At 35.4% G+C, this 15,432-nt stretch overlaps 3 protein-coding genes across 5 annotated transcripts; 2 read left to right on the top strand and 1 right to left on the bottom strand.

Annotated features, from left to right (window-relative positions):
• Positions 1-3: 3 nt before the first annotated feature.
• LOC124298739 (tRNA-dihydrouridine(20) synthase [NAD(P)+]-like) lies at positions 4-1,868 on the top strand. Its single transcript, XM_046751157.1, has 4 exons — positions 4-300; positions 396-1,155; positions 1,245-1,571; positions 1,651-1,868. The coding sequence occupies exons 1-4, from the start codon at positions 138-140 to the stop codon at positions 1,757-1,759; spliced, it is 1,359 nt and encodes a 452-aa protein (XP_046607113.1). The 5' UTR covers positions 4-137; the 3' UTR covers positions 1,760-1,868.
• Positions 1,869-2,374: 506 nt separating this feature from the next.
• LOC124298731 (run domain Beclin-1-interacting and cysteine-rich domain-containing protein) lies at positions 2,375-13,549 on the top strand. 2 transcript variants are annotated; one of them, XM_046751141.1, is made up of 13 exons: positions 2,375-2,785; positions 2,910-3,061; positions 4,768-4,951; positions 5,113-6,120; positions 6,221-6,386; positions 6,471-6,602; positions 6,691-6,896; positions 7,000-7,142; positions 7,223-7,405; positions 7,551-7,733; positions 7,833-7,986; positions 8,145-8,375; positions 13,448-13,549. In XM_046751141.1, exons 1-12 carry the CDS (start codon positions 2,597-2,599, stop codon positions 8,343-8,345), a joined length of 2,901 nt encoding a protein of 966 aa, XP_046607097.1. In that variant the 5' UTR covers positions 2,375-2,596; the 3' UTR covers positions 8,346-8,375; positions 13,448-13,549. The 2 variants fall into 2 exon arrangements, with proteins under 2 accessions (XP_046607097.1, XP_046607096.1); XM_046751140.1 differs by lacking the exon at positions 13,448-13,549 and having other exon boundaries at positions 2,376-2,785; positions 8,145-10,393.
• On the bottom strand, positions 10,582-15,428 carry LOC124298735 (G2/mitotic-specific cyclin-B3). 2 transcript variants are annotated; one of them, XM_046751151.1, is made up of 8 exons: positions 15,321-15,428; positions 13,741-13,995; positions 13,287-13,613; positions 12,739-12,960; positions 12,371-12,601; positions 12,132-12,287; positions 11,720-12,000; positions 10,582-11,604 (listed from the first exon to the last, which is right to left on the bottom strand). In XM_046751151.1, the coding sequence occupies exons 2-8, from the start codon at positions 13,948-13,950 to the stop codon at positions 11,553-11,555; spliced, it is 1,479 nt and encodes a 492-aa protein (XP_046607107.1). In that variant the 5' UTR covers positions 13,951-13,995; positions 15,321-15,428; the 3' UTR covers positions 10,582-11,552. The 2 variants fall into 2 exon arrangements, with proteins under 2 accessions (XP_046607107.1, XP_046607106.1); XM_046751150.1 differs by lacking the exon at positions 15,321-15,428 and adding an exon at positions 14,914-15,097.
• Positions 15,429-15,432: the final 4 nt, after the last annotated feature.

Below are 15,432 nucleotides of genomic sequence, written 5' to 3'. Positions count from 1 at the left end.
GTGACTTTATTATGGGTGAAGTTCCGGTGTATCGTCATTCTATTCTACCCTTAATTCTATCTCCAAGTTTTAAGATCGAGTAGTTATTTGAATTGATTTGAAACGTCAGTTCGATAAGCAAGTCATCTTTTTTTATAATGGACGAAAGGCTGGATTATAGTGAGAAGATTATTTTAGCACCGATGGTCCGCATTGGAACGCTACCGATGCGACTTTTAGCCTTGGATTACGGCGCTGACATTGTTTATACAGAAGAGCTTATCGATTGGAAATTGCTACGCTCGGTTCGTCGAGAAAATGGTAGTTCTATCTTACCAGTGGAGATCAGAAATGGCAATGCAGGCGGTGAATTTAAAGTAAATGTGAATAAACAATTTTTCGTTTATAATTTTCAGACGTCTTGGGGACCGTTGATTTTATTGATAAAACGGACGGTACCGTAATATTCCGAACTTGCAATCGAGAGAAAAAGTTCGTTGTTCTTCAGCTTGGCACCTGTGATGCAGAGAGAGCCTTGAAAGTCGGAAAAATGGTGCAGAACGATGTAGCTGGTATCGACGTCAACATGGGATGTCCCAAAAAATTTTCAATTCTTGGCGGCATGGGAGCAGCGCTTCTTGAGCAACCAGAAATGGCCAAGGAAATTCTGAACAGACTAGTTAATGGATTAATGATTCCTGTCACGTGTAAGATCAGGATATTTCCAACGGTAGACAGAACTTATGCATTGTGCAAGGAACTAGTTTCAACGGGTATATCCGCGATCGCGATTCATGGAAGGACCAAAGATGAAAGACCACAACATGTAAATCACTGTCATATAATCAGAGAAGTTGCTAAACAATTGCCGATTCCAGTTATTGCAAATGGGGGGTCAAAGGAAATCGAAAAACATTCAGACATATTGAAATTCAAAGAAGAAACAGGCTGCAGTAGTGTGATGCTCGCTAGAGCTGCTGAATGGAATTGTTCAATATTTCGAAAAGAGGGTATACTCCCCATTGAAGATGTAATACAGTCTTATTTAAAATATGCTATTGACTACGACAATGCCCCATCGAATACAAAGTACTGTATACAAAATATTCTCCGAGAGTTACAGGAAACTCCAAAAGGAAAAGCGTTTCTAGAAGCTCAAACGCTTCAGCAGATTTGGTAAAATTTATACCAAGCATTAATTATCGTGGGTTCAATGATGTGAAGATTTCCTAGAAGAAGCAAATAATGATTCAACTTTTTTTCAGTTCTATCTGGGATATGGGAGATTATTGCAGGACTAAACGGAAAGAGTACTTAGACAGAGGCATTCAGGGTAGGTTTCAAGTGATCCCCACCTCTTTAGATCGACAAAAAGGAGTGAAGAGAAAATTTGAAGAGGATGATGTGGTTGTGATGCAGTGTGCTTTTATACGTAATAGCTACACTCATGATCTAGAGCTACCGAAGACGAGGCTTTTGAAATGGACCAAGGAAAACAGGACTAATTTCCCAGTCTATCATACTGAGCAAGAAGATAAATTATTTCGCTCAGTAGTATCAGTGAATGGAAAAAAATACAGTTCTTCATTTTGGTAAGAATCCAAATTGGGTGTAGAATTAATGCTACCCGTTTTGTCTTCAAACAGTAAAAAACATTATTTCATTTTTCAGGGAAAAAAACAAGAAATGGGCTGAGCAAGGAGCTGCACTAGTTTGTCTTTGCACTTTGGGGGCGATAGACATTGATAAGCTTGCAAAAGATGGAAGTATCATTAAGTGAATATGCTATTTAGTGAAGTAAATAGCTAAGTGAAACATTTCTAAACAGATTAGATTTTCTGAAAACTAAAGAACAATAAATATAAATTGAGAAACAAATAAACTATTCAGTACAAAAATACAGAGTATTACAATTTGAAAATGTTTTAAATAGAATGCCTTGTATACAGTATACATACCTACCGTGATACAGTTCGTCTATCCCGTCTATCTATAGGTTGAACATTGTTGAAGCATTGTACTTCGCGATGTGAAGCTAGCGCCAAGCTGTCCAAGCCGGACGAGCTAAGTGTATGTCTACTACATAACTCTAGTTACCAGGAGTTTCGAAGCAGTCGGTCATATGGTTCCACAGTTACACGTTGACCAAACTCTGCCTTACCGACCGTTGAAATTTGAACTGCGTACGTTCCAATATATAGACATTGGTCTCGTGAGAAGAGTGTTTACAAAATATGAGAGTTTTGCAGAATCATATTATTATACGAAAACCATTGAACAGAACCGGAAACTAGCTACTCAGAGGTCTTTGGACAGAGTGAGAGGTAATTACCACGTAACAAGGATTTTTTTTTTTGCAAATAAATAAGGATGTTATTCGATCGAAGTCGAGGGGGCGTGACTTTTTAACGATTGTGATACGTACGATCCGTGCCTCCCGCTTCCGGCTGTCAGATCAGAATTGTGCAGTGTGCACTGTGATTTATGATTCACTGTATAATTACGATATTATTTGAAACCGATAACATGAATCATGGCCTCTCCTTGAGTCCGATAATGTTTGCAAAATGATAATATAATCGCCATATTCCTCATTTGCCTTGTTACATGCAGAATCATGATGACATCTATGCAAGATCCACACATCAGGGAACACCAGCAGCTTCTACAGTACCTTCGATCTACTGTCGAAGGACTGTTAGTTAGTCAAGTCTCTAATGTCTGGAATGTGTACGGAGGTTTGAATCGACTCCATAAATGCATGGAAAGAATATTCAGGCATGGGAGTCGAGTCTTCGATTCAATGGTGAGAGTCACATGCTTCTCATACACAAATTGCAACGTACATTACGCTGCGTAAAATGGTTAAAGTATAGAGTTAAACTTTCAATAAAAAAAGTAATTTACTTCTATTACTCTATACTTGCAAGGGTGAACCGGATTGTTGGGTTTTCATACAAGGGTTAAATTGGCTACAACCCTCTTTGGCTACATCCCCATCTGTCCATGAGTCTGACGATTATCTTTCAAATATACCGGTAAAGATAGGATCACGAAAAGATCTGTTGTGGCTGTATAAGAGGTACTTTCAGTTGTTTATTAAAAATAATTCCTGCATTCATTTTATTTATGTAACAATAAGTATAAATTGGCCAGTCCCTCCATGTCTGTAGTGACTAGGAATATATCAGACAGTGCTGAAAACACTGGAAATTCTATCTTTATAGTAACTAAAAATATTTGCGATTGTGTAAGTATTGCAAATACTAAATGTATGACAAAAATAACTTCAGTTGCATTTGTGAATCGGTCAGAAATTTAATGACTAATTGTTTTCTCAAATCCGATTTTCTCTAAGAATCTCAATCTCGTAATAACGGAGTACTAAATTTTAATATTCGAGTATATACAATGAATAGTTGTACAACACATGGTGGCCACTAGTCAGGGTAAACTGGGAAGTCAGTGAATTTTTAAATCAGTCTGAGCATTTTGTGGCCGTATGAAAAGACAAGGAATAAATTTCCTTCACAAAAAAGCAAAATTCTAAGAATTGTTTGTATTGCTCGGTTTTGTAACCATTAAATAGATCACAAGGGTATTTTGAATACCGATTGATTCGGAGCTGTATTTATTAGATACTTGAATAATTGGCACTATTGGTTCTAATTTCGATCAAGGGAAAAAATATATTTTGGTCAGAGAATTTGATATACTATTTTTAGTGGCTACCATGTTATAACAAGCTTTTGTTTTGGAATTAAACACTATTGAAAATTTGAACTGAAAATTCTCAGAGAATGGCCGTTTGAGAACGTATTCTTCAGTACAGAGAAGACTCTCATATTTGGATATTTAAGGGGTTGCATGGGTTTCAAAGGTAGAAAAAAAGGATATTTTCTCGTATTCAAAAAAAATATAAGTGAAAGACTATTTGATTCAAGCTTAAGCCATATGAAAGAACAATATTTAAACGATATTTCATAAAATTTGCATTCAAAAATTTAGCTGTTCAGAACTGAATTTTGGAGACCCAGTGATCTTGCGGTGGTCACGATAACCCATGCTAGCTTTATTTGAAATCTAAACACCAAATATTTTCTGTTAATAGGTGAGTATAGCTAGTGAATGAACAAAGGATTTTTTTCTAATTGAAATTTGAATTTTTGGCTAAGCTTTTTGCAAAAAAGTACGCTTTTCGGTAGACTTTACATAACATATTGCTTTGTAAAATAAGTTATGACTGAAGAAAAAAAAATTCTTCATGCGTTCACTAGTCAGTCCTATCTAGAAGAAGTGTGCAAAATTTCTATAAGATCGGTGCATTTGTTTTTGAGAGATCACGGCCACTGACTTCAAAAATTTTGTTTTGAAGAAAGAACGATATACCTGCGATGCTCCTGGCCGGTCTAGCCTAATAAGAGGAATTTCCGAAGGCTCTCTCCCCTAGCCGTTTACTTCAATTGACTTGAAACTTTGGGAAAATATTTTTGACATGTTGTACTATTAGGTGAAAAAAATGTTAAAAATGGATTTTTTGAAATTTCCAAACCCATGTAACCCCTGAAACAATATTGGCACATGCAATCTTGGTATATACATATTTCATGGTATATTTATCTTATTATTATGCAATGGTACAATGATTACTATCTAATCTAGCACCAGGTATGTGATATAATGTTCACAGCTTAGACATGTGAACTTTACTGATTAATTTGATATTGATATCTGCTCAATAGAATCATCATTTGATAGAATTCAGAAGCTTCTGATGTCTTTTTCTAGTTTGGAAAGTCATTCCCTCTCTCAGAAGCTTTCTTGGCTTTTATCGGACAAGGAGCACTTGTTGTCCTGCCTTGAACCTTGGGCTTTCTTGTGCCAGGAAAGTCTTGCAGAAGCTACTCTTATCTGTCTAAGAGCTGTCGAAAAGAATCAGCCCTCTCTTTTAACGGAAATTGATCCATGCTTGGTAAGTCTATCTACCTGAGCCTTACTGTTACTGCCAGACTACAAAATATTTGATACCTTCTAGACCATTCCTTATTTCTTGTAGTATGCTAGGTATATTATTAACTTCGTCTCATGCTTGTTAATATTTATATGATGAAATTTTGCTATATATAATTACAGTTTCTTCCAAATTGGGATTTGGGTAAAAATAGTCCGAATAGGCATCGCAGATCATCATCTTATCCCACAAATCTATCTTATAAAAAGTGGGGTATTGTAAATATAGAGAATACAAATAGCTATGAAAAGTATCATACAGGTGTAGCTGGGAGTATGGCGCAATCAAATTTGAATGATAGAAAGATTTCAGAGAATCCAAGCAGTATTATGAAGGAGAGGAAATGTAAAATAAATTCTGAGCCAGTGATAACGAAAACTGATATTGACTTCTCTCTGAAAGTGTGGAGTAGTCTTCCTACATTAAACGAAAATCATGAAAACCTTCACAATTTAACTATACCTCAGCCCACGAGTCCAGCCAAGTTTTTTATTGGTACAAACAGAACATCATACAGTTGTAGCACTGACTCGTATAAATTATCAAATGTAATCAAAGTTGATTATACCGAAGTCCAGTCTAAGGGTACAACATCAAACGTAGACGGAAAAGTTTTTAAAAAGAATAGCCCGGTAAGAAAGTCTCGCAAGAAAGTAAAAATCTTGCATGATAAGCAGTTAGATATGAAGTCAAGTGACGGGAGTTCAGATACTTTGAATTATGACGACAATATTGTGAAAAGTGTAACTGAAGCATTACCTAAGTCGCCTAAGAAACCTGTAGAGTTCAAGTTGAAGCATCTTACCAGCAATACGATTAAGATTGGAGCAACGCAAAAGACTGATAGACGAAAAACAACTCTGCTACCAGATTCAGCTCCGGAATTCACGGGGTCGTGGAGTTCAGAAGTAGAAGGTCAGAAGGATTATAGAACACCAAAAAAAAGCTTCATGGAAGACGGCGGTAGTAGTGTGCAGCCAATGGCTACAGGATATTTTCCCAGGCCCCTCGAGGGTCAGAGTCTCACAAGCTTTTTGTCATCAGCGCAATTTACTAGGGCTAATGCAGAGTTGGATAGAGAAAACGCGCATTTCAGTATTTCTGAAGCTATGATAGCAGCCATTGAACAGGTTTGAAATTACTCTACACTATTGCCTAAGATTTGATTATTCTTTAAAAGTCAGTTTAATTTGTAATTGTTCCTGATTGAATTGATTATTAAATTGTTAGGTGAAATGTAACAATCAGTTGAATTTGGTTGATGAAATAATTGATGAAAGTGATGAGGAGATCAATAATTTAAAACAACGAATTAGGCTACGACGGCGACAAAGACAACAGGAAAAGCAAAGAGGTGCATGGAGTCGTGATCTTCTCAGTGATGGGAAGACAGATAGTAAGTAACAGGTAACACTTTTGTAAATAAACGAGCTTTTTCTGTGTTACTACAACTTTTTTATTTGGATGGAATATATTTCAGCTACAACAACTGATCAAAGTGTCAGTCCATTATCGACTTCACCAGGAACACCATCTGAAAGTATTTCAACAGATGATGTTGACGATTTGGAAGTTGGTGACATAAGAAATATTTCTCAACTAAGAAACTCCGGTAAGTTTACTTTGTGATCAATCTCAATGATGTATGTGTAGTGACTGCACATTTATTTTTTTCTGACATAAATATGTCCAATTCTCAGGTGTATCTATGTCCATGGGACCGTTATATTCGGAGGCTGAATTATGTAGAACTCTGACGAGGCATGGAACAGAATCAACACTCACTGAAAGCATTGTGTCTGCTGAAGGTGTTGCTTTGTGTCTCATAAGACGGTTCAGTGAAAAACAATTGCCGAGGGCTAGTGAATTGGAGTGGCTTGTTTCTGAACAGGATGCCCCACAGCAGGTAAAATATGAGACATTTAATATTTGTTTTATATGTATAATATTTCTTAAACTAAAATTTCTTCTCAAGTAGAAGATTTTATAGTTTGATAATATTTTTTCAGCTTCTTCCATTGCCAACTAGCTGGCCTGTTAGCCCTGATGAAGCTGAAAATGAGGACATGACTCAGGCGACCCTGTTGCGTGGAACGATGGAATGGGCACCTCCGCGGCCTCAAATCATTTTTACACCTCAACCAGCACCTGTGTAAGTTTGATATAAATTTTAACGGTACTTAAGGGCGAATGAATATTCAATTTAAATCCGTTACATCGCTTCATGTACAGACGGAGAATACTTATGGCCAAACAGAACTATCGGTGTGCAGGATGTGGCATGAAAGTTGCTGTAGAATATGCGAATCGATTTCGATATTGTGAATATTTGGGAAGATATTTTTGCACTGGATGTCATACCAATCAGCTCACTATACTACCTGGAAAAATTCTTTCCAAATGGGATTTTAATAGGTAATTTAATGATCAATCTTTAGAAGCTTAAAATTTTAGACTCTTAAGAAGTGATAATAATTAATAAATATTCAATTAGTAAATACACAGTTAGTTTACATAAGCGTTTGGATAGCGAGACTATGGAAACTACATTTGATTGCAGGTATTCCGTATCAAATTTCTCGTATCGATTGTTGGATCAAATGACAGCAGATCCTTTGTTTCAAGTAAACGACTTAAATCCACTGCTGTATAGACGCATTAAACAATTAGAAAAAACTAGAATATTACGGACACAGCTGTTCTATCTAAAAGATTTCCTATTCACCTGCCGATTTGCTGTAGAGTAAGTGTTGGCAGTATTAGCATTCGATTTATAAAGGTCTTTTAGTCTTCCAGTAAAAGAATATAGCTTATTGAGCGGTTTTTCACCTGTTCTGTACAGATTGCAGGAAGCTTTACATAATGAACCAATATACATACTAAATGATCCACATGTATATGCTATTCAAGATTTTGTCCAAGTCAAAGTTGGACTGCTGCCTGAACGATTGAAGGACTTAGTAGAAGCTTGTTCCAGTCACGTTGTGCAATGTGAAGTAAGCATCTTGCATCAGATTTTCACAATTCATCGGTTCAACCAATAATTGTTCGATTTCTCTACGTTTTAAGAAAATCGTTACTACATTCGCTAATAGAGGTTACAGGTGAATTTTTAATTCTTTGGCTTATAATTATTCTGTGATTTTATTTTCAGCTTTGTCTAGCTCGGGGATTTGTGTGCGAACTATGCTGTTCAAAAGAAATTATATTTCCTTGGCAGGTGCTAAAAGTTATGAGATGTGATGATTGCGGAGCGTGTTTTCACGCCCATTGCAAACAGAAGTCCAGTAGAAAGGAATGTCCGAGATGTAAACGATTAGAAGCAAGACGAACGCCGATGGAAGAGACATCTTGATCGATTATAAACATAGTTGTCACCCACAAGGTAGGTGTCACATGTCTCACATCACACCTTGTAATTCAGTTTCGGTATGTGTAAAGTTTACTATCGACCAGTGCTATTCACCTATTCTTTGGGTGTATATACGTACATAGGAAGCAAGTATTAGTAATTCAGTTTTTAACAGTATCGCGTTGCATTGTAAAAATATGAATCGTGAATAATTTATCTAATAAATTCGAAGGTGTACATATAGTTACGCGACCTGATAAACTGAAAAACTCTTACTTTTTCTACATGGATGTAAATTTAATCCATATTAAGTTTTATAGAAAAATTGTCTAAGTTAGTCTGTTGGAATATGACATAGATAACGTATAACTCAATCGAAACGCGGCTATGAAGCAGTTGAAGTCATTTTTCTTGTTGGGCAATCTTTTTCTTTACTGAAAATAAATATTGCTAGTTGCTTATGAGATAACAAGTGCAGTTCTAAATCCCAAATATTCGATAAGTTTCAGACCTAGGTAGACAGTAGACACATAATACCGAATAAGTAGGGTCCAAGCTTAAGTCATGACTAAAAAATTGTGATATGATATATTATATTATTTATGGTGTAGTTCTATGGTATTCTGCAGACAATAACAACAGTTCTGTTTTGTCGTTCAAACTTCCCCGTATTGTTACTGAATGTCAGTTGAGGTATACTTCTCAGAACTTTCTGCAGTATGTAAATTTAGAATCTATTCAAAACAAATGATTATTTCAGCATTATTTCGGGCGCCGGAAAGTTCCTTGCTAATGTATTGTTCTGATTATAAGTCAAGGTTTTTGGAGTAAAACATGATGAAAAAAATTTTATTTGACTCGTGTATACATCGAATTGCCGTTACATGTCTGTTTATAATATAATTTCTGAAATGGCGTCTTAGAATCATAAAATAAATTATCATCAGGTTTCGCTAAATATGAAAGAATACTGGATATACCCACATCTAGACTTCAAATTCTCCAGCATTTATTGCTCTTGTTTCAAAATGAGCAGTAAAGCTTCGTTATCTAGTTGATACAGTAAAAATGAGGAGGAATTCAATATCTATTCCAAGTTGTTCGTTACACGATTTTTAATCTTCTCCAAAAAGCCTGAATAAAATTCTAAAGGTTGTGTACACAAAGTTCTCAAAGAAATAAGATGAGCGGCAAAATGTCTCATTTCGTGATTCGGAGATATATGAATATTGTTACATCCAGTTGAATAACAGTGTACCTGCATTTTAAAAATTTATACCAATTATTGTTAATATATGTATGGTGTACTATCTGCCCAGATCAATAATTTTTAATAAAGAAATTTCGTTAATTATCAAATGATTCGCCGATGAAGGCAAATATTCTGTTAACTACCAACGGTTTTCCGTTTTTAGTTTTAAATTGGATACTAAATGTAAAGCTTAGAGCACAGTAAAATTGTATCAACTATACGGATCAAGCAAAAAAAGGTCCTGTCTTCAGAATCGTGGTGAATTAAATTATACAGAGTAATTGGAATAACGAATTTTCGATTTTGATGTTAAGGAATCAGCCGAACGTACAAGTACAAGGGAAAATTTATTGCCAGAATTAATCACATCTCATGATTTTATTAATTTATATTAACGTATTCGTTTATAATAATTCACATACACACAACAATTTATAAAAATAGATCATAGTACATTCATCGATGATAAAAAAGAAACATACATTACATTATTATTACCATTGTTATTATATACACTAAGAGAAATCTCAGATTTATGGGGCTCTGACACGCAAATACTGTTTTACGGTTATTACTATTCGAAATCCGTAACAAAGAATTTCAGAAGCTTTTGGAGTTATATACAGCTTATTCCATTTGGAAAAGGGTCACGTATATATTGTACAAATTGATACGTGACGTTTGTACAAATATCTTTAGAGGCTTGTGTAAATCATTGAGACCTTACTGATGTGGTTTCACATGCGTACTTTTGATTTTAAAATTTTTTGCCGATATAATTTCAAATTTTACTCATATATAAAAAAAACTCTAGGTACGAATTACAACTAACTAGCATTAGTTAAAATACATGTAGTTATTGTTAGTTCAGTCAGGAATTATTTTACGTAATATTGGGATTCTTATCACAGATTGCAAAGACATTCGAAGAACCGACTGAGAGCTGGCAAACATTTATGGTTTGACAAAGAAACAAATAGTAATGGATTGGTTATATTTTGTTTATTCAACTCTTTTTTGTGGTCGAATTTCATTATGCCCCGAGCAATCCAATAAGCACAAGGCACAAGAGGATTAGAGCTAATTTCCGTAAAAATTTTCAAAATTTACCTTCTACCCTGGTGGTATCATTTTTACCATCGCATCAGTCTGTCAGTCTCACCATCATACCAGTGGAACGAAATTCCATAACAATGCGCCACACATGAAAATTTTCTGCATTTTCAACCTTGTTCCGATAATTCTAACTTTATTATTTAGATGCGCTGCGAACGATAACGCTACCTTTATTATTCTTATTAATAATAATTATCATTTATCTAATATATTAAAATATAAATGTAGAAAAAAATATAAAATTAATCGGAATATATATGATAGCGTAATAAGACCGATATTAAAGTGAAAAAAATTATTCTAACCGTCAGAAATGAGTCATTAGTTCTGAGTAAAAGCGTGTGGCGCTAAAATAAATTTTTGAAACAAGAGGGACAAAAAAAAAAAAAAAAAAAAACTAAAATAATTCATAAATTCTGAGACTGTAAAGTATCATTGAAAAATTAGTCATGTACAAATAGTTTGGGAATAAAAGGGTAATACTTAGTGTACATTGGTACAAACTCGGCTTCTACTTTGATAAAAATGTGCATATAAATTGTAAAAACTAGTTTCAAGTTTCTGCGTCAAATATTTCTAGAGTTAAAATGTAAAATATACGAAAAAAAAAATTGGAAGAAGAAAGGTCGTAGCTAGGTAGTAATACTTAAAGTTTTTCAGTTTCAATTCTTTTCTCTTGCTTTAAACGGGGTACAGTTAGATTTTTAATGTTCAGGTTTGAAAAACTTTTGGAATCCTAACCAAAATTGTAAGGTTGGTATTTCAGTTAGGTTTATTTTATTTAAAAAAAACCAGTCAAGCCCCGTATCTAACTACTAATAATACGGTACTTACAAGTCTAACTATATATCTAATACTTCTTTCAGTGGCACTTTTGCGACTTCGAAAAATATCCTGAAAGAAAAAAAGCGGCATTGTTAGCACATTGTTCGATTAGTTATTGTAGAGATTAAAAGTTTATTAGGCAATGAGCTGGTAACGTTAGGCAGATGATATTAATTCGATTTACTTATGACTGTATTTGTTGCGAACTGTTGCTAATGCTTCTTTAGGTTTTCGGTGTAATCCCTGATTTAGCGCCAGCACGATTTCTTTAATCTCCTCAAGTTTGAGTCCCGTATAGTATTCTAAGGTTGCATTCCAGCCACCTAGATCCTTCATTTGCAAAGCAATGAATAGAGCAGCGGCTGCCATTTTACTATCGCTGTACATTATTGTTGCGTAATCCATTAACGAATACTCCAAGATGTAACGAGCCAGGGTTAGAGTTGGCATAGAAACTTTGGCACACTGTTCATTAAACCAATGGTGAATTAACAATTCATCATTTTTGAATTACTCGTAAGTTGAAAATCAGGTTCTAATAGTCCTTCAAATCAGTTTTTCATTCTTACATGTTATAATAGTGCGTAAGTACAAACCCTGGCGTATCTTCTGAGGAACCTGTAAGAAAGTGGAATGCCTAGGTCGAAGTCGATAATTTTCAAAACGTTAATTTCCATCCTAGTTAGTTCCCGACGTGTGTATGCACCATCACAGATGTACAAAAAGTCGTCGACCATAGGCGGAATTCTTTCCTGTTGATAGTGAAATTTGAGTAACTAGAACTAATAATTGGTTTCCAAACTGTGTTTTCAGTAGGAAATATCATAAGACTCACGTCAAATTTGCTTGCGATGAATAAACTTGCTGCACCTAAAAGTTGGAGCGTTTCTTTTCCAACCGTCACTTTAGTGAGGTACAAGTCTACTAATTTAACAGCTAGATACAAAGTCTCGTGGTTTAATTCAAAGGATTCTTGGACCTCAACCATCCAATCGACAAGTAAAGATCTCATCCATCGAGATAAACAAACTTGTCTTTCCATATAATCGCCAATCAGGAACAATGGCTAATAGAAATAGAACAGATAACCTGTTTATGCTAAGCTAAAATACATAAATAATGAATTGAACATTCCGCAAACTGTTTCATCTGAATTTAATTTACACTTGAGGTTAGTCAAAAGTATAACAATTAAACATTTACCTCCCGGCTTTTGAGGTAATTAAACGTGTCCATTGCATAATAAGAAACTTGGTAAGGATCAGTCCAATTTTCAGCATCAAAATCCCACTGTACACCAGTGGGTAATTTGTTAGTAGGCGGAGCATCTAGGCGAGTTGCAATCGAAAGAGTAGGTATTTTTGGATCAGGTGAAGCCTGCACCTTCTCTTCCGGCTCTTTTGCAGTACCATCTTTGGCATCAACCTTTTATGGAGAGAAGATAATGCTAGAGATTACATATCAGGGCGGTCTTTAATTAGAATATGAATGAATTTTTCTGCAGCTATTCTTCAAATCAATGTAAAACAATTTTCAGCTCATTTTGAAATTGCAGCTTTCTATCTTAACCATCAACCTTCCTTCTACAGAGCTAAATCTTTCCAGTAAAATTTGTTGGCGAATAAATTCTGCAATACTTAAGTGAGGACCATTATTGTGTACTCGAATTGTTCGAAATCGCTTCTTCTCACACATGTAACAAATTTCTTGATTTTAAAATTACTTTCTATCCAACAGATTTTTTTATTTACCCTAGAATTACTCTGTGTTGATTTTTTCAAACTCTCGTCAGCGTCTTCTAAAGCACTCACATACAGCGAACTATCTTCAGACTTTTCCAGATCTAAACTGCGCCTTGCATTTGCTATTTTAGCTGGGACTTCTACTTTATCATCTTCCTTTTTTTTGGCAGGTACACGTGCAGGTGGTTTCGGCTTGATTGGCACAACATTGTCTGGCTTAGCTAAAATCTTTCCTAGGGACTGTAGGGAAGTCGTGGATGGCTTGTTTTGGGTCGCTGCTTTCTTTGTGATCTTTTTAACATCATGGACTTGTGCGCCTAAGGACTTGCCGATGGCCTGTAAATGTCGACAAATGCGTTTTATTCATCAGTTTATTGATGATTTAGTTTTAATTAAGTTTAGTTGTCTAGTTTGGTACTGATACTCTATTCGACTGTTTGGAATTATTGCTTTTCTGACTTACATTGGTGATATTTCCTAATGCTGATCTTTTTGTTGTCTTTTCTTTCAAGGGAGAGGCATCTGCTTTGCGTTTGATCCTTGGGTCTTTTGCAACTGTCAGGTGCTTAGTATTAGCTATTGAATTGTGACTTCTAGTTGTGATTCCTTTACGTATTACTATGCCAGTGGCATTCTGTTTGTTTTGGCCATTTAACACTTTGGTTGGAGCCATTTTCAGTAATACGTAAGGGGACAGTCAACAGTTCCCCAAAAAGTTCTGCAAACGAATTATTTAAATCAAACACCAAATGGTAAACCTATTTTGTGCCGTACATGAAGGGAAATTTCTCATTATATTACACTATGTACAATACATAGCATTTAAGTTTCTCTGTTTTAGTAACCATTACGTAAGTTTTTGTTACGAGGTTTTTTTTTATACTAGTTTGTCAAGTTTGTGATCTTTTTTTCTATCAGTTGAAAGAAGTATTTCGGATGTATTGACTTGTCACGTGATTACGCGACGCTATAACCTCAAAAGTAAATGAATTTTAACGTTAACAAGTAAATGCGAAGAACTGATTCTTATGCACTAGAATTGTTTGCATGCAGATTTGACAGTATTCTTAAACTTGACGATTAGCTTTAGTGAAAGTAAACAGTAGCGTTTTTATTTTATAAAATAATGCGATATTTTCTTTGGAATAAGTCAAAATTAAGCGTAAGACAACTCCTCTAGTTACATTGTAATAGACTTTGTCATATTTTTTGTAAGAATTTTAGGTACGGATGATGTCAGGTGAAGTGATTATCTAGCGACATTTTGGACTAGAGATCACGGTACATTCGAGTCAGAAATCGAAGGAATTTCAAAATTTTTCGAGGGTAACGAACGAACGTCCCGTTGGTCGTTGGCATCGCCCAAAATGCCAGAGAATTTATTTACCGCGAATATTTCGATATAATTGTGTAATTATCAAGGCAATCTTCATAAGGACTCGATGGGATGAAGTACGGGTGATAAAATAAGTGAAAAACATGAAATGCTAATAAGGATATGATCTACAATTTGGCCAAAGGATCCACCATTTTTATCGTGACCTTAAAAGCGAAAGATATAATTTGGGGAATTATTTCTCCACATTTCTTCACATATATTCGTTACAAGGATCAAGAGAAGCCGCGAGACTTTTACCTTAATATTTATTATTCAATTCCTTGTGCCTGGGTCGTGTAATTTTTTTCATTTAACAAAAATCCGTCAACAACTGGTACGTTACTTTACTACTTTCCGCTCGTCTCGACTCAAGAGCAACTGAAGTTGACGCTGGTTCAAAATATCACAGTTAGAGATTTCGCGACATACGATTGGTTCAATGATTTTTCCACGGTCACGGCCCCTAGCGACGACCCATGCAACTAACGATCACTTGACAAAATGGCTGCCGAGCACGATCGTTTTACTTCTCAGTACGTCTTGGTACGTCTGTTGACCGATTAAAACGAAGACCCGACATCTTTCTAATTCATTTTGAGGTGGAGAGAACCGTCAACGTACATATGAATTACGTAACTATTCATTTTCAGAACTATTTGCATTACCGGCAGCGAATGATCAAGCGTTGCTTGTCGCGCAACAAGTAGCCGCGGTGACCTTGCGTCTCGGGTGCCAACGATACGATCGTATTTTGTTTGTAAGCAAGGTCCACCACGG

This window comes from Neodiprion virginianus, chromosome 2, assembly GCF_021901495.1.
Source record: "Neodiprion virginianus isolate iyNeoVirg1 chromosome 2, iyNeoVirg1.1, whole genome shotgun sequence".
In the NCBI taxonomy this organism is placed as follows: Eukaryota; Metazoa; Arthropoda; class Insecta; order Hymenoptera; family Diprionidae; genus Neodiprion; species Neodiprion virginianus.
This window is presented reverse-complemented; position numbering and strand designations above follow the sequence as displayed.

Coding starts and splice junctions, on each gene's coding strand:
- LOC124298739 (XM_046751157.1), top strand. CDS start 138: ATGGACGAAAGGCTGGATTATAGTGAGAAGATTATTTTAGCACCGATG. Junction 301..395: donor CTCGGTTCGTCGAGAAAATG/GTAGTTCTATCT, acceptor TATAATTTTCAG/ACGTCTTGGGGACCGTTGAT. Junction 1,156..1,244: donor CAAACGCTTCAGCAGATTTG/GTAAAATTTATA, acceptor ACTTTTTTTCAG/TTCTATCTGGGATATGGGAG.
- LOC124298731 (XM_046751141.1), top strand. CDS start 2,597: ATGATGACATCTATGCAAGATCCACACATCAGGGAACACCAGCAGCTT. Junction 6,121..6,220: donor TGATAGCAGCCATTGAACAG/GTTTGAAATTAC, acceptor TTAAATTGTTAG/GTGAAATGTAACAATCAGTT. Junction 6,387..6,470: donor CAGTGATGGGAAGACAGATA/GTAAGTAACAGG, acceptor AATATATTTCAG/CTACAACAACTGATCAAAGT.
- LOC124298735 (XM_046751151.1), bottom strand. CDS start 13,950: ATGGCTCCAACCAAAGTGTTAAATGGCCAAAACAAACAGAATGCCACT. Junction 12,602..12,738: donor ATTACCTCAAAAGCCGGGAG/GTAAATGTTTAA, acceptor TATTTCTATTAG/CCATTGTTCCTGATTGGCGA. Junction 11,605..11,719: donor CGCAACAAATACAGTCATAA/GTAAATCGAATT, acceptor TTTTTCTTTCAG/GATATTTTTCGAAGTCGCAA.